Genomic DNA, 18,312 nt, shown 5'->3' on the forward strand with positions numbered 1-18,312 from the left:
CTAGATCCTTGAGGAATCACCATACTGTCTTCCACAATAGTTGAACTAATTTACATTCCCACCAACAGTGTAAAAACGTTCCTATTTCTCCACATCCTCTCCAGCATCTATTGTTTCCTGACTTTTTAATAATCGCCATTCTGACTTGCGTGAGATGGTATCTCATTGTGGTTTTGATTTGCATTTCTCCGATTCAGTGATGTTGAGCCTTTTTTCATGTTTGTAGGCCGCATAAATGTCTTCTTTTGAGAAGTGTCTGTTAATATCCTTTGCCCACTTTTTGATGGGGTTGCTTTTTTCTTATAAATATGTTTAAGTTCCTTGTAAATTCTGGATATTAGACCTTTGTCACATGGGTAGATTGCAAAAATTTTCTCCCATTCTGTAGATTGCCTGTTCACTCTGATGATGGTTTCTTTTACTATGCAGAAGCTTTTTAGTTTAATTAGATCCCATTTGTCAATTTTGGCTTTTATTGCAGTTGCTTTTGGCATGTTTGTCAGGAAGTCCTTGCCCATGCCTATGTCCTGAATGGAATTGCCCAGGTTTTCTTCTAGGGTTTTTATGGTTTTGGATTTTACATTTAAGTCCTTAAGCCATCTTGAGTTAATTTTTGTGTAAGGTGTAAGGAAGGGGTCCAATTTCAGTTTTCTGCATATGGCTAACCAGTTTTCTCAGCACCATTTTACTGAATAGCAGATCCTTTCCCCATTGCTTGTTTTTGTGTCAGGTTTGTCAAAGATCAGATGGTTGTAGACGTGTGGCGTTATTTCTGAGGCCTCTGTTCTGCTCCATTGGTCTATATGTCTGTTTTGGTACCAGTACCATGCTGTTTTGGTTACTGTAGGCTTGCAGTGTAGTTTGAAGTCAGGTAGTGTGATGACCCCAGCTTTGTTCTTTTTGTTTAGGATTGTCTTGGCTATATGGGTCTTCTTTGATTCCATATGAAATTAAAACAGTTTTTTCTAATTCTGTGAGGAATGTCAATGGTAGTTTGATGTGACAGCATTGAATCTATAAATTGCTTATGGCCATTTTCATGATACTGATTCTTCCTATCCATGAGAATGGAATGTTTTTCCATTTGTTTGTGTCCTCTATTATTTCCTTGAGTAGTGGTTTGTAGTAAAAATATTTTATTTAAATTCATCTTCTATAAGCTTTTTTCTATTTTTAAATTTTTTGTTTTAACTTTGTAAACTTTCCTGTTAAAAACTAAGACACAAACACACACATTAGTCTAGCCCTACAAAGTCAAGATTACCAATAGGTGATAGGAACTTTTCAGCTCTACTATAATGTCACAGGACCACACTTGTATATGTGGTCTGTGGTCGACTGAAATGTATTTAACAGTACTGTGTTAACTTTCCTTCCTTCTGAAACATTCTTTTCCCTTAGTTCCATGAAACTATTCTCTACTGATCTTCCTCTTAGTTCTCTAGCCCTTCCTTTTTCACTCTTTTGGGAGCTTCATTTTCTGACCACTCCGTATATATTGATACTCCTTTCTTCCTGATTGTCTTACTCCAAACCAGTGGTTTTTAACAGGAAGTGATTTTGCCCCAACCTCAACCAGGGACATCTGGCAATGTCTGAAGACATTGGCTGTCACTGGTTTGCACCATGAGAGAGTTCTATTCACATCTAGTGAACAGAGGCCAGGGATACTGCTAACACAATACGATGTACAGGACAGACCTCTACAACAAAGAATTAATCCAGCCCAAAACATCAATAGTGACAAGGGTGAGAAACCCTGCTTTATATACTCTTTCTGGGCAATCTTGTCCATTCCCATGGCTTCAATTACTAAGTGCTGCTATCTCGAGTCCACATTATTTTCCTCACGTCCAAACATGTATATGGGTAAGATGATGTGGAAACTGTCCACTAAAATCCATTCTCCTTCTTTTCATATTAATAGCACCCAACTAGATTATATATTTTAGCCTCCTTCACAGTTGGGTGAGACCATGTCTAAGATCCTACCAATGGAATGTAAACAGAAGTAATGTGTACCACTTCCAACTCTGAGTCTTAAGAAAATAGACGTGCCCCCTACATGCCCTCTCTTTTCCCTTTATCTCCAGCTATAACCTGGATACCAAAAGAGACCAGATTGAATCACATAAATAATGACAAAACCCTAAGAGCAATACTTCTCAAACTGTAATGCATATACATATCACTCAGTGACTCTCAGTAAAACGCAGATTCTGATTCACTGGGTCTGGACTGAGGCCTGAGATCCTGCATTTCTAATAAGCTATCAGGTACTGCCAAAGCTGCTGCTCTACGGACTTTTGGAAGACAATTCTCTAGAGGTCTTTCACATTTCTGCACTATCTTACAAGTAAGGCAATTACTGTCTTTAGTTCTGGGCTATCTTTTCAAGAATGTCTATATAGTAAACAGCCTTGGAAGACAGAGATGGTGTCTCCCTCCAAAGCAAAAGGGAGGTATGCTTGCTACCCATTAAAAAGAGTCGGGTTCCTTAAAGTCAGGAGTCCTTTTCTATTAATATAAAGCAATCTACTGCACAATGTCCTACAGGGAGCAGGACTGGGTAACTGATGCAAAAATGCTGATACTCTGGCTACTGCTGTAAGTAATAAACTGTCCTTCATCTCTCACCAAGGAGACTCACGTCTTCTACAAATCCATGAAACTTTCCAGGCACGGTGACTCAAGCCTGTAATCCCAGCACTTTGGGAGGCTGAGGAAGAAGAATCACTTAAACCCAGAAGTTCGAGACCAGCCTGGGCAACATTGTGAGACCCTGTCCCTACCAAAAAATTTAGCTGGGCATGGTGGCTTATACCTGTAGTCCCAGCTACCCAGGAGGGTGAGGTGAGAGAATCAAATGAGCTCAGGAGGTTGAGGCTGCAGTGAGCCTTGACTGTACCACCCCACTCCAGCCTAGGCAACAGAGTGAAACCGTCTCAAAAAAATAAAAAATAAGAATTTTTAGGCTGGGCGCGGTGGCTCACGCCTGTAATCCCAGCACTTTGGGAGGCCGAGGCGGGTGGATCACGAGGTCAGGAGATCGAGACCATCCTGGCTAACATGGTGAAACCCCGTCTCTACTAAAAAATATTTTAAAAAATTAGCCAGGTGTGGTGGCGGGTGCCTGTAGTCCCAGCTACTCGGGAGGCTGAGGCAGGAGAATGGCCTGAACCCGGGAGGCAGAGCTTGCAGTGAGCCGAGATCGTGCCATTGTACTTCAGCCTGGGTGACAGAGCGAGACTCCATCTCAAAAAAAAAAAAAAAAATTTAATTTTTAAAAATTAAAAAAAAAAATTTAATTTTTAAAAATTAAAAAAAAAAAAATCCATGAGGCCGGGTATAGTGGCTCACACCCGTAATCCCAGCACTTTGGGAGGCAGAGGTGGGTGGATCACTTGAGGCCAGGAGTTTGAGACTAGCCTGGCCAACATGGTGAAACCCTGTCTCTACTAAAAATACAAAAATTAGCCAGGCATGGTGGCACACGCCTGTAATCCCAGCTACTTGCGAGGCTGAGGCAGGAGAATTGCTTGAACCCAGGAGGCAGAGGTTGTGGTGAGCCTAGATCGCACCACACACTTCAGCCTGGGCAACAGAGTAAGAATCTGTCTCAAAAAAAATTTTTTTAAAGAATCCATGAAACTTTAGCAGGCTAACTTACCGACTTTCAAGCAAGTTAAAATCCTAGATCCCCTTCAATTCTTGACACAGACTATACTAGAATAGCTGGGCCTTAGATTGTGGAATCAGCCTGCTTACCAAACTACGATGATTAAAAAAAAAAAAAAGGATCTTGTTTGAGCCACTGCATTTCGAGGTATCTCTTTTTATTTATTTATTTTTTTACAACAGTCTAGCCTTCACCTTAATATAATCCAATTGCCTGTGAAACTCCATTTGATACCCCATAGGCACCTTAAATTTAAATTCCTCAAATCTCTCACAAAAACCTGCTTTCTCTAGATTCTGTCAGTGAATGGAATGAAACCATGAGCTAGTTCCCCAGTTATCCCTGACTCCTACATTCTTCACTCCCCACATCAACAAGTCCCAAATATCCTCTCTGAAATGTCACTAGGATCCATCAATTTTTCTCCATTCCCACTGCCACTGACTTTAGAGAAAGTCACCACCCTTTTTTTCCCTCGATTATTTTAACTGCCTCTGAACATTTTAACTGCCTTCTCATATCCTGGACTCATTTCCCTCAAGTTCTTTCTTCAAACTGCAAGCAGAATAGGATTCCTGAAATTCAAATCTGATGTCACTCTCTTGCTTAAAAACCTCTATGGGTTCCACAGTGCCATCAAGATAACGTCCAAACTCTTTATCATGTTACTACTAACCTGATATGCAAGGCCCTTGCTTACCTTTCTAATTTCATCTTATGTCCCTTCCCACCAAAATCCCACATTTGTCTTATGGAATACTTGTAGCTCCCCAACAGTGACATCTCTCTATTACCTCCATGCCTCTGCCTACCTAAAACTTAATGGCTACTTACAACACTCTTCCTTCCCCTGTTGCCTATCACTTCCCGTCTTGGTTTGGATGCCATTTCCTATAGGAAGCCATCCTTAGCTATATCTCCTCTCTCTAACTGTATTACTCCTATTTATTGCTGTGTCACACTATTACCAGGCACGAGATTCACACCTTGAAATAAAAAACATTCTTATTCAGCAACTATCACACTGCCTGGCACCTTTTAAGTGCAGAATAAATATACCAAATGCCTGAATAAACTTCTAACATACACCTATTGAAAAAATTATCTATTATGAACCATAAATTTGAATATTTCTCCCATATGACAGAGCTTCAAATATTGAAAATGTTTCTTCCCAAGGCTAAACATCCTCAGTTTATTTCACAGTTCTTCAAATGGTACAGTGTTCAGGGCTAAACCTTCTCATCCAGACCAGCCATCTTTCAAAATAACAACAACCAAAACTAAATAAATTTCAACAGCCAGGGTGTGGCCAGTAAAAGGTACAGAGAGCCAATTACTGTCTTGTTCCAGACACTTCATTTCTAATAGCACAGTCTAATGTTACACTATTGATATTGACTCCCTAATCAATCAACTAATTACAAATGCACTCTGGGGATATTTTTTGAACTGTGCCAGAGGTGCAAAGTAACAGATTGATCCACTCACTTTGGCCACCACAAAGTGCTGGGATTACAGGCATGATGCACCGGGCCTGGTCAAATTTTCTTCCATAAAAAATAAGTTATTTAAATTGCACTTTTGGAAATACTTCTATTTCAGAATTGAAGTCACCCTACAATCATTTAGTCCAATCTCCATTTACCAATCAGAAAAGTGAGGGTTTAAAAAGTTGTACACAATTAAGCTGTCTTAGCAATCAGGAAGCTGAACCACCTCCCTACAAACCTACCCAGTATAACAAATTATCCTTACCTCACTCTCTATCCTGGATTTCAGCAGGTCAATGTCTTCAGATAGCTTATCCACCTGGGTAATCAGGCCCTGCGCGCTCTGCATGCTAGGCAGGAATTCACTGTACTTCTTGCTAATCATATTGCACACCTCACCCTAAAATATAAAACAGAATTATAATAAAAGACAGTGAAATGAGTAGAGAACTCTAATAAGAATATATTCATCTTCCACAAGGCATTTTCCATGTTAGAACCTTCTTGCCAATTGCCTATACCCATTCACTTTCCCTCCAAGCCAATGAGTTTCTTTCAAAAACACATTTCTCCCACCATGAGGGGTCTCATAACATTATTAGGGTGAAAAAAGACAACAATATCAAACATCACTGTGTATTCCAAGAGTATATACAACTATTACTGGTCGATTAAAAAATTAAAAAAAAAAAAAGAAGACAATGATCACCAAACCCCAACGGCGCCCAAGACTTGTACAAATGCTGGAAAAGAGAAAAGGTGGAGCCAGAAGTTCTCATATTGAACTATATCAGACTGTGGTCACCAATTTTAATCATAAATCTAATAGAAAATAAATGGATAAATTAAATCCATAATCTGTATATCTCAATCAATTTCTATTTTCTTGCCTATAATATTTTATGGCCTGATCTTAAAACCCTACATTGATTTGACTTTCATCATCTCCTTTAATACAAACTAACTTAAACAAAGTACTGAATACTGTGTATTGAATTATTTAATACCTTGAAAGATACAAGAATAAATTATGGGTCCTTCTCTGGGGTGGTCGTGCAGGCAGTAGATGCGGGAAGCCGGACTCCAGGCATCATGTACTACAAATTTAGTGGCTTCACGTTCGAGTTGGTGGGAGCATGGACTTCAGAGGCCTATAGCCCATAAGGATTAATGCCTGTGGTTTCCACAGAAGCACCACCTATCATATTTGCCATACCAACTAAGCTGACCTCTGATTCCACTGCATATAATTTTGCTAGGAAAAACAAAGTTCCAGAGCTGCAGAAGTTTCTCCAGAAAGCTGATGATGTGCCCATCCACCTGAAATGAGGCTTCCCTGACCAAATGCTATACTGGACCACCATGGTGCTGACTGTGGGTGGGATACTGCCTGATCACCCTCTACATGGCTTCACAGCCCCAAAACAAATGAGTTAGCACCAAAACAAATGAGGACTGGTTTGCTTTTTGGCATAAACCTTTTGAATTTTCTTTTTCATTGTTTCTGTTAAATTTCTTTCTTTTTTTTTTTTTTTTTTGAGATGGAGTCTCGCTCTGTCATCCAGGCTGGAATGCGGTGGTGGAATCTTGGCTCACTGCAACCTCCACCTCCCGGGTACAAGCGATTCTCCTGCCTCAGCCTCCCAAGTAGCTGGGACTACAGGCATGCGCCACCACGCCCAGCTAATTTTTGTATTTTTAGTAGAGACAGGGTTTCACCATGTTGGCCAGGCTGGTCTCGAACTCCTGACCTCAGGTGATCCACCCACCTCGGCCTCCAAAACTGCTGGGATTATAGGTGTGAGCCATAGTGCCCAGCCTAATTTTTTTTTTTTTTTTTACTTGGATGATACATGTTTGCAAGAAAAACAGATATGAAGACAGTATTTTGGCTTGCTTAGGAAATGCATATGGCTTGTCAGAGCTCATTCAACAGTTAAAGCCATTGTTTAAAGAAATGATGCATCCCGGCATTGTGGCTCACACCTGTAATCCCAGCACTTTGGGAAGCCAAGGCAGGTGGATCACTTGAGGTCAGGAGTTCAAGAATAGCCTGGCCAACATGGTGAAAACCCATCTCTACTAAAATACAAACAAATTAGCCGGTCGCGGTGGTGGGCGCCTGTAGTCCCAGCTACTTGGGAGGCTGAGGCAGGAGAATCACTTGAACCTAGAAGGCAGAGATTGCAGTGAGCCAATAACTCGCCACTGCATTCCAGCCTGGGCGACAGAGCGAGAGAGACTCTACCTCAAAAAAGAAAAAAAAAAAAAAAGAAAAGAAATGATGCTGCACTCTGTGTTTGTGCTCCTGATTTCCCTGCAGGTTCTAGATGAAGGTTGCACGTTGCACACAGGCTCATTAACGTCAGTCTGTACATCCTCAAGTCGGGGACTTGAGGATGCTATTTTTTTTTTTTTTTTTTTTGAGACAGAGTCTCACTCCGTCGCCCAGGCTGGACTGCAGTGGTGGAGCAATCTCATCTCACTGCAACCTCCACTTCCCGGGTTCAAGCGATTCTTCTGCCTCAGCCTCCAGAGTAGCTGGGATTACAGGCGCCCACCACCATACCCGGCTAATTTGTGTATTTTTAGTAGAGAAGTTTCACCATGTTGGCCAGGCTGATCTGGAGCTCCTGACCTCAGGTTATCTACCGGCCTTGGCCTCCCAAAGTGCTGGGATTACAGGCGTGAGCCACCGCACCTGGCTGAGGTTGCGTTTTTGAGCATAGGGTACAGAAGCCTTTCTGGATTTGGATGTGGCTGAGGAAAGAAGACAGAAGCCAAGGCCATGCACATAAAATGAGGGGTTTGAGTTAGTACTTACCTGGGCTGGAGCGGGGGCAGGGGGTCCATCTTACAGTAAAATCTTAAAAGAAATTATTTTTAGCCTGTCTCTATTCCTTGGGTGGTTCATTTCAAAGGGTTATTTGCCTCATTCCATATCTTCAGTGAAATCTTACGTGTAATTGTGTGTATGTATTCCACCATGGGAAGAGAGAACACCTGTTTAGTGTTGCACTTTAGACTGGTGTCTTGTTTTGTTAATGCAGCTGTGCCACAAATTCTCCTTTATCTTTTAAAAATGTGATGGCTTTAAATTGATTTTGTTTTTCTTTTTGAGATGGAGTCTCACTCCATCCCTCGGGCTGGAACACAGTGGCACAATCTCGGCTCACTGCAACCTCAACCTCCCAGGTTCAAACGATCCTCCTGCCTCAGCCTCCAGAGTAGCTGGGGATTACAGGCGCACACCACCACGCCTGGCTAATTTTGTTAAATTATTATTTTGACAGAGGAATAAATACATGAATTTAAAAAAAGAACAAATTATGCTTGCCCTCAAATTCCTACCTAGTAAAGATACTATATACTTGAGCAACAAGAATACAGGACTGAAATGTAATACAGCAACAAAGTTATAAAGTCTTCCAGGAGCACAAATGAGAAAGAGATCCCCTCTCCCTGCGGGAAGATAAATATTTTTTTTTATGCAGGAGACATTTGAAATGGAACTTGAAAAATGGGTAGAAATACTACAGGTAAAGATGGAAAAATGGCAACATAAGCAAAATATGGGATTTAAAAAAGGAGGGAGAGCAGAGAAAGTAATTCTCAATTGGCTGAAGATTCAAGTTGGTAAAGGAAACTAGTGAAAGGAAAGAAAGGCATGTTGGGTCCAGAACACGCAGGAGTTAGAGTAGCTTGCCATGCTAGAGTAACTTAAAAACCTGTCCTCTTTCCATCACATTAAACAGTGGTGAAAAATCCGAAAGCCATATTAAAGAAGAGATGTCAGGGATATGACTACTTAAAATTCAGGAAACTACTTTTGTAAAATCAAGAGCTGTTAGGAAGGAAGAGTTATACCTGTGCCCTTATGGTGTGTGGCAAACTTGCTCCCTCGAAACCCTACTTGACTCAGATACACAAAATTTTAAATGAAAACAACTGAAGATGTGGACAAATACTGGCAAGGTAACAATATGAGTACAAAGCAAAACTGTGTGTGGCTACGTGCTTCCAGTTTTTGTATCAATCTCAAGGCAGCAACGTTTACGTAGGTACCAATGACACTCAGCACAGCTTCATGTGCTTGTAGATGAAGTTTTAAAACCACATTAAGAGGCCGGAGATGGTGGCTTACACCTGTAATCCCAGCACTTTGGGAGGCCGAGGCGGGTGGATCACCTGAGGTCAAGAGTTCGAGACCAGTCTGGCCAACATGGTGAAACTCCGTCTGTACTAAAAATACAAAAAAAAAAAAAAAAATTAGCCAGGCGTGGTGGCGCGCGCCTGTAATCCCAGCTATTCGGGAGGCTGAGGTAGGAGAATCGCTTGAACCCGGGAGGCAGAGGTCGCGGTGAGCCGAGATCACTCCAGCCTGGGCGACAGAGCAAGACTCCATCTCAAAAGATAGATAGATAGATACATAAAAATAAAAACATACTGAGGGTTTGGGTTTGTTTTTTTTTTAATGTCGGGGAGGAGAAAGGTGCAATCCTCCAGGCTATTTTATTCATCAACAAATCAAGGAGTGGGTGGAGGAAATAAACACTCATCGATGGAAGAAGGGGAAGGGGGATCCTGTCTTTTCTATTCCTCTCCTGCGCTCGCTCCCTAGCTTCCTCGGAGCTTCCAGTTGCTCCTCCCGCTCTGCTGGTCTCTTCAGTCTCCCTCTTCCCGCGGCACACCCCTCCCCAACATAACTCCACTCCCCAGTGCTCTCCAGCCACCGCCTGTTCGTCCCCACAGTCCCAGGTCTCCTCGCCTCCTCAGTTCCCAACCCCTGTGTGGGCCCCCCTCCAAGATCCCTCCTCAATCCACACATTCTGGGCCCCTCCACTCCTCATTCAGCCCCCACAACTAGATCTCCCCAACAGGCCCCACTCTGCTGGTCCCCACTCTGTCTGCCCTTAGCCCCTGACTCCTCTCTCCAGTCCCTTCACACAAGGACCCGGAGTCCCCTTCCAGTCAGCAGACAGCTGCCCCGCTCTCACCTTGATCTCCTCCACCCGCCGGGTCAGGCGGCTGATCCGGGTCCCCAGATCCTCCTTTTCCAGCCTCCCGGAGTGTGCCAAAACTTCTGTCACGAACGAGGCCATGGCCAAGACGGGAACCAACGCTGACTGGGTCACTCTCGTAGCCAGCGCCGCAGCTCCCGTCCCGCCGGCCGTCTTGACGCGAGGCCTGCCGGGAAACGGAGTCTCGCGGGCCTCAGACCGTCGCCCGGAAGGCGAGGGGCGCACTACAACTCCCAGCAGGCACCGCGCCAATCCCGGGATGGGATTTCCACGGTGTCCCGTAGTTGGCAAACTGTAAGCAGACGCGTTTTCTTCCTTAGTTATTTTCAAAGTTCGTTGCTTCCCGCCCGTTTTTCACTGGAGGAAACTAAACGTTTTTAATAACCAGGTCTTACTGAACCTTTCTAAACTTCAAAAGGCTTACTTGTAAAATTATCTAACTGAAAGAGCCAACGAGCCCATCTCGATCTTTTTTCCTCAACTTTTATTGGGCCGCTGTGGCACCAGAATCTATGAATGGCGCCCTCTGGAGTTGTGTAAAGAAGTGGCGTCACCTCATTATAAATAAAAGGTTGCTTATAATTGCATCTATGTACATATATTACATCTACGTGATACATTACACATTTACATTACCTACATTACATATTTATATTACTTAGATATACATAATATTAGTCCTGTGTGAACAAGATACTTAGTACTTTCTGTCAGATCATAAATATATAAATGTCAAAAGCTTTTAAAAATGGTTTCATTATTTTAATGCATTGCATACAGAAAGACGTTCACAATATTCTATGTATACTATGATTCCTTTTTAAAAACTTAAGTGTATAACCATTGGTCAGAAAACAAAAAGTATGTAAGTATGTATGTAAAGGACAGACATCAAATTATCCTATGGGTGGTGGATTTATGGTATTTATTCTCTTCTCTGCCCTTGCTTTCTCTATTTTTCTGCAGTAAACATACACAGTCCTCCCTTGGTATGGGGGGATTGGTTCTAGAAACCTCCCCTGCCCCAGTAGCAAAATCCGTGGATGCTCAAGTCTCTTACATAAAATGATGTAATGTTTACAAGTAACCAGCACACAACCTCCCCATACACTTTAAATCATCTCTTGATTACTTATAAGACCTAATACAAATCAATCTAAATGCTATAGAGTCGTTATATTGTATTTTGATTTGCATTATTTTTTGTTGTTGTATTGTTATTTTTTATTAGTTTTTTCCAGAATATTTTTGATCTGTGGTTGGTTGGATCCGTGGATACCAAGAGCCAAATGTACTGTTTTGATTAAAAGGTTTTTGGTTTTTTAAAAAGATATATTGTGAGGGTTGACCCTAAGTAGGCACTGACCCTAAGATCCCTGACAATTGTAAGTGTCTTCGAGACAATCTGCTTATCCCAGTGAAGCAAGGGCCAATTCACATGCCATGAGCAAAGGAAACAAAACTGGGATTGAGAGAGGAAGCACTGAAAACAGCCAAAACATCCTGAGAAACTCCCTTCCTTGGAAAACCAAATCAATTTCTTTTTGGTAGATCTGTCAACTTTGAATTCTAACTGCAACTAATAATAAATGCCCAATGACAAAGAATGACTGATAGATGAAAATTCTGAAACTTTGTACTGCATATTTATTAAGCAATTATCACATAGCACACATTGTGCTAGGTCTGGGGACCCACAACATGTGAATATATAATCACAGAAAAATATGATAATTACTAATTTGTAGGTAGATGAGGGATGGATCTAGATTTAGTGGAACTTAAATCTTATACAGTTGCAGGGAGGGGAAGGACTCTTTAAAGAAAAGAATATAAAATAATGAATACAAAATTAGATGTCAGCCTTAGAAGGGGCTTGTGCAAGTAATGAGCTGTGAAGTTTAATCTGCCCCTGAGGAAGGTGCAAATGGCAGAGGAAATATTGGAGGAAGAGCACCCAGTCTCTGACTGAATTAGAAAGGTTTCACAATGTTAACATTTACAGGAAGCCATTACTTTGGACTGAGTTCCTGCACTAAGCCCAACAGACCAAACCAAAATGGAGTCACTCATGCTAAAGCTCTGCTTCGCCAAACCAAAACTAAGCTGTCTGTCTGACCTTCTGAGAAATCAGGAGAATGAGAGATAATCACCAAATTCCCAAACCTGCCAGTTTCAGTCTTCATGATAACGAAGTTCCCTCTGTTTTAATTCTTACAAAAAAGTACCTGAACTAAACTGATGCCAATCAATCAGTTATTTTTCTATTGTTTTGTTTCTCAGTTCCCACCTTACCAGGAAATTAAATTTGAAACAGCCAATCTGCTTTTTGTTCTTTGTGTCTCCTTTCTTCAGCCTTTTTCTTTCTATAAAACCAACCTCATCTGTTCAGCTCATCGGGACACTGATTCTACTTTATGGAATGAAGTGTTGCCTGATTCTAGAATCACAAATAAAGTGAATTAAGATCTTTAAACTAAACTCATTGTAATTTTGTCTTTTGACAACGGTGATGAGAAATCTGAAGTGAGAATGAAAGGAAGTGCTACTTTGAGGTTGAGGTTCTGGGACCTCCCTCCAGAAAACCTGTGTGTACAGACCCACAAAACACAACTGCCTAAGTTCTTGCTTCTTCCTGAGCAGAGAGACTACTGGGTAAGGTGAAGACTGTTCCTCAAGGTCCAAGGAAAAGTCAGGGAAGAGCCAGAGTTAGGCTGAAAAAGGAGAAGAAAGAGCGTGCAGCATGGAATGTGATGGCTACACACAGTCAATGCATGCAGCAATGAATGAATACTTGAATTTAAAAAAAGAAATTAATAAATGCATGTGTTCTGTATTCCCTCATTAACCTCACCTTCTTCATAGTTCACATTTATCATGGCTTATATGTCTCCCAATTCACAGATGTTCATAAATCATCAGGAAAAGGCAAGGAAGTCAGGAGCGAAGTCTGAAAGGATTCCTCCTGGCCTATCATGGCTCACATACACATGACATACCTGTATTCAAGAAGCAAAGTAGCGAATGCATATTTCTGGTACAGGACAGTACAATCAGACAGCGTTTCCACGTTTGCACAGTATTTGCCATCATGTTGCTATAAAAGCAGCATAAGGCGCTTAAAATTTGAAAAAGCAACCCATTTGCTTCAAAATAGTATGAAAGGGAAGGGCTGGGTGCAGGTAGAAATGAAGCAAGATTGGGATGAGTGGATAATTTTTGAAGTGAAATGAGGCAATATGGGATTTCTTTATACAATTCGTTCTACTTTTGTATATGTTTGAAGTTTTCTGTAATAAAACATAAAAGAGAAAAGAGCACTTCAGATGATTCTGTGTGCCTTCCTCCAAACCCTCACACCACGGATAAACACTGGTATACCAGATATCTTAGGTGTTGAGCCATCACACCTAAGGAAAAGGTGAAAAGATCCTCCTTTCTCAGGAGATGTCTCTTCTGTAGGCAAAAGAAAGAGAGATCAGACTGTTACTGTGTCTATGTAGAAAGGAAAGACATAAGAGACTCCATTTTGAAAAAGACCTCTACTTTAAATAATTGCTTTGCTGAGATGTTAATTTGTAGCTTTGCCCCAGCCACTTTGACCCAACCACTTTGATCCAATCTGGAGCTCACAAAAACATGTGTTGTATGAAATCAAGGTTTAAGGGATCTAGGGCTGTGCAGGACGTACCTTGTTAACAAAATGTTTACAAGCAGTATACTTGGTAAAAGTCATCGCCATTCTCTAGTCTCAATAAACCAGGGGCACAATGCACTGCGGAAAGCCGCAGGGACCCCTGCCCTTGAAAGCGGGGTATTGTCCAAGGTTTCTCCCCATGTGACAGTCTGAAATATGGCCTCGTGGGATGAGAAAGGTCTGACCGTCACCCCGCCCGACACCCGTAAAGGGTCTGTGCTGAGGTGGATTAGTAAAGGAGGAAAGCCTCTTGCAGTTGAGATAGAGGAAGGCCACTGTCTCCTGCCTGCTCCTGGGAACTGAATGTCTCGGTATAAAACCCAATTGTACATTTGTTCAATTCTGAGATAGGAGAAAAACCACCCTATGGTGGGAGGCCAGACATGTTTGCAGCAATGCTGCCTTGTTATTCTTTACTCCACTGAGATGTTTGGGTGGAGAGAAACATAAATCTGGCTTACCTGCACGTCCAGTCATAGTACCTTCCCTTGAACTTAATTATGACGTAGATTCTATTGCTCACGTGTTTTTCTCCTTACTATCACCCTGCCCTCCTACTACATTCCTTTTTACTGAAATAATGAAGATAATAATCAATAAAAACTGAGGGAACTCAGAGACCGGTGCCGGTGCAGGTCCTTGGTATGTTGAACGCCGGTCCCCTGGGCCCACTGTTGTTTCTATACACTTTGTCTCTGTGTCTTATTTCTTTTCTCAGTCTCTTGTCCCACCCGACTAGAAATACCCACAGGTGTGGAGGGGCAGGCCACCCCTTCATCTTCCTTTCAGGAACACCTTTGCTTTCACTTCATATCTACCACAGTGTGGAGCAGGTTAATTTGTGAATAGGGAAACACATGAGTCAGACGTTCATGACTCCAACAGAATAAATCCGTTTTCTTCTCTGTCTCACTATAAAGACTAAGCCTCACCCACATGATGTGTCACCAGTGTGCAGGGGCAGCTGCTGCAGCCTGGGGACAAGAACATCAAATGTCCGAGTCTGAGCTGCCTGGTTCATGTTGGATCTGTTGTTTACCAGCTGGGGGACCTTGGCAAGTTACGTAACGTGTATCACACAGTGGCAGTGTGAAAATTAAATACGGATAAAGTGTCTAGCCAAAAGTCTGGCATTTAGCCGTACTCAGTAAATGCAAATTATTTCCTTTCCTGTCAGAACCTGCTACTTGGCAGCAGCAACAAACAGGAATGGAAGCTGGTATGATTACCATCTATTTATAGCTGCTGTCCCAGCAGCAAGGGGAGCCTGGGGAGGGAGCACCTCCCTCTGGGGATATTCTGTGTCTGGGTAGGTTCCTTGGATTGAGGAATTTAAAATTATTTTGTAAAATTAATATTTGTGGGCTTTTTGTAATAAAAATATTAAGTGATAAATTTATAAAATGTGTAAAATGCATAGGTAAGCACAAATAAGGAAACAAAAACTATGCATAATTTTATCACCAAAATAATCATGTTAACATTTTGTGGTCTACACATATACACACACACACGCACACACACACACGCACATATTTCTATATATTCTTTGTCTTTTTCTTTTTTCTGAGATGGGGTCTCACTCTGTCACCCAGGCTGGAGTGTAGTGGCATGATCTCGGCTAACTGCAACCTCCGCCTCCCAGGTTCAAGAGATTCTCCTGCCTCAGCCTCCTAAGCAGCTTGGACTACAGGCGTGTGTCACCATGCCCGGCTAATTTTTTTCACTTTCTTAGTAGAGGTGAGGTTTCGCCATGTTGCCCAGGCTGGCCTCGAACTCCTGGCCTCAAGTAATCCACCCACCTCAGCCTCCCAAAGTGCTGGGATTACAGGCGTGAGCCACCGTGCCCGGCTGCATTCTATATATTCCATGTACTGTTTGGTCACTTGCTTTTCTCACTTAACTATATATCAAAAATATTTTTCAAATCATTAAAATTCTTTCTACAAAATCACTTTAAAATGGCCGCCAAGTATTAACAAAAACTGACAATTCTTAACAATATTTCAATGGACATTTTCATAAATCTTTGTACATATTCATGATACATTAGGTAGATTCCTGGAGATAAGGTGCTGGGTCAAAGTATGCATATGTTTAAAAGCATGAAACATAAAGTCATGTTGCCCTTCAAAAAGAATATATCAACGTATATTTCCAGAACATCAATCATTCTTGTGATCTCAGAGCTGAGGAGTGATTTTAGTTTATGAATTTATTCATCTAATATGTATTGATGGCTCCCTGTATGGCTTTTTTGCCGGTCATGGGACCCTCCCCCAGATTTCACACCCACATCCGATATTGGACACACCCTCTAAACCCAAACATTGCCAATTCCTGGCACCTGCCTCAGCTGCTGCTCAGAACACTGAAACAAGAGCCCTCTCCCAATGTGAAAGATCTTCCACTCAAGCCTCCTGAAAAGTAGTCCCTGCTAACCAGTCACTGACCCACTCGTGCTCCTTTTCTTTCTGCATCTGTGGTGGGAGTGACTATGGCCTGGAGTTTCCGTGCAAAAGTCCAGCTCGGGGGACTACTTCTCTCCCTCCTTGGCTGGGTCTGCTCCTGTGTTACCACCATCCTGCCCCAGTGGAAGACTCTTAATCTGGAACTGAACGAGATGGAGACCTGGATCATGGGGATTTGGGAGGTCTGCGTGGATCGAGAGGAAGTCGCCACTGTGTGCAAGGCCTTTGAATCCTTCTTGTCTCTGCCCCAGGAGCTCCAGGTAGCCCGCATCCTCATGGTAGCCTCCCATGGGCTGGGCCTATTGGGGCTTTTGCTCTCCAGCTTTGGGTCTGAATGCTTCCAGTTTCACAGGATCAGATGGGTATTCAAGAGGCGGCTTGGTCTCCTGGGAGGGACTTTGGAGGCATCCGCTTCAGCCACTACCCTCCTTCCAGTCTCCTGGGTAGCCCATGCCACAATCCAAGACTTCTGGGATGACAGCATCCCTGACATCATACCTCGGTGGGAGTTTGGAGGTGCCCTCTACTTGGGCTGGGCTGCTGGTATTTTCCTGGCTCTTGGTGGGCTACTCCTCATCTTCTCGGCCTGCCTGGGAAAAGAAGATGTGCCTTTTCCTTTGATGGCTGGTCCCACAGTCCCCCTATCCTGTGCTCCAGTGGAGGAGTCAGATGGCTCCTTCCACCTCATGCTAAGACCTAGGAACCTGGTCATCTAGGACTGGCTTCTGCCAAGGATCTCTGGAATAAAGGAATGTCTGTAGACTCCTTTCTCACTCTAGGTTTGTTTGCTTCATTTTGGGGCTGGTGGTCACTGTCCCACTTATCGAGGATGTGATTGTCTTGATGATATGGTAGTCCTCATTTCAGAATAAAAAATCAGGGCACAGTGTCTAACAAACGTATTTTTCTGATTTGAGATTTTATTTAGATAAAAATGCTTTAAAAAACTCATAACCTTAATTACATATTTGATTCTTTTATTACTAAGGAAAAATATATTACAAAATTGCAACCATCAGAGAAAATCTAGTGTGAAGAGGCACTTACTGTTCTGTATAGGTTACAAAAATAAAACTTGAAGAAGGTACCTTGGCAAAGGAAAATGAATTATTGTTCCAGAACAGCATCTTAGGACAGAAATTCTCTTTGTGTCCATTTTCAGCCTCAGGTGTACCATTTGAAAGACAACTTCACAATATACCTTTGCTGTTTTATAGATCCTTAATATCCCAAAGGAGAGATGTAGGCTTGTTTCTGCTACATCGTGAGACGATGAGCAGTCTGCTCTGTCTTCCCCACCTGAAGGTTAACAGTCAGTCTGAGTGAGTGGTAGGGTGACCAACCCTCCTGGTTTGCCCAGAACAAGGTACTTTCGGTGCTAAAACTAGGAAAGTCCCAAGCAAACTGGGACCCAGTGATTACCTTAGAATGACTGTGTCCAAATACTGCCCAATGTGGTCATGTATATGAAAGAAGTAGCTTCTCAGAAATGTCTTTTACCAAGTGCAAAATCACAGTATAAACTCCTTGAATTTTTGTTTTGCTGTGTTTTTTTGTTTGTTTGTTTGTTTTTGTTTTTGAGACAGGGTCTCACTCTGTTGCCCAGCCTGGAGTGCAGTTGCATGATCATAGCTCACTGCAGCCTCAAACTCTTATTAGGCTCAAGGGATCCTCCTGCCTCAGCCTCCTGAGTAGCTGGGACTACAGGCATGAGCCACCAAGCTCAGCTAATTTTTAAAATTTTTTGTAGAAATGGGGTCTCGCTATATTGCCCAGGCTGTTATCAAACTCCTGGCCTCCTCTTAAATTTTAACCTGAGTGTCAGCAGACCTACCCAGGTTGTGGCTACAAATCAAGTCCCTTCCATAACGATAACCTAAGTTCCTTTGCTTGCTCTGCCTGCAATGGCAGGCTCTCTCCTGACTACCCCGCCTCAGGTCTTCCTCTGGCA

The 18,312-nt window shown here is 42.4% G+C and overlaps 2 protein-coding genes and 1 pseudogene across 5 annotated transcripts in view; 2 read left to right on the forward strand and 1 right to left on the reverse strand.

The window, feature by feature from the left end:
• ZW10 (zw10 kinetochore protein) overlaps window positions 1-10,408 on the reverse strand; it is a 53,706-nt gene extending 43,298 nt beyond the window's left edge. For 2 of the 4 annotated variants that reach the window (XM_054662698.2, XM_054662699.2), the window contains exons 1-2: window positions 10,170-10,373; window positions 5,438-5,572 (exon numbers count right to left, since the gene is read on the reverse strand). In XM_054662698.2, coding sequence (XP_054518673.1) covers window positions 5,438-5,572; window positions 10,170-10,274 — 240 coding nt within the window. In that variant the 5' untranslated portion in view covers window positions 10,275-10,373. Of the gene's footprint in view, window positions 1-5,437; window positions 5,573-10,169 lie in introns of all 4 variants that reach the window. The other 2 variants (XM_508761.7, XM_009424206.4) reach the window with 2 other exon arrangements.
• Window positions 6,265-6,673, forward strand: LOC107967220 (cytochrome c oxidase subunit 7A-related protein, mitochondrial-like; annotated as a pseudogene).
• Window positions 10,409-16,387: 5,979 nt separating the features above from the next.
• On the forward strand, window positions 16,388-17,101 carry CLDN25 (claudin 25). Its single transcript, XM_001142226.3, has one exon. The coding sequence runs from the start codon at window positions 16,388-16,390 to the stop codon at window positions 17,075-17,077; it is 690 nt and encodes a 229-aa protein (XP_001142226.1). The 3' UTR covers window positions 17,078-17,101.
• Window positions 17,102-18,312: the final 1,211 nt, after the last annotated feature.

The sequence above is a fragment of the Pan troglodytes genome, chromosome 9 (assembly GCF_028858775.2).
Source record: "Pan troglodytes isolate AG18354 chromosome 9, NHGRI_mPanTro3-v2.0_pri, whole genome shotgun sequence".
In the NCBI taxonomy this organism is placed as follows: Eukaryota; Metazoa; Chordata; class Mammalia; order Primates; family Hominidae; genus Pan; species Pan troglodytes.

Excerpts from the sequence above, each read along its gene's own strand:
- CLDN25 (XM_001142226.3), top strand. The coding sequence starts at position 16,388 with ATGGCCTGGAGTTTCCGTGCAAAAGTCCAGCTCGGGGGACTACTTCTC.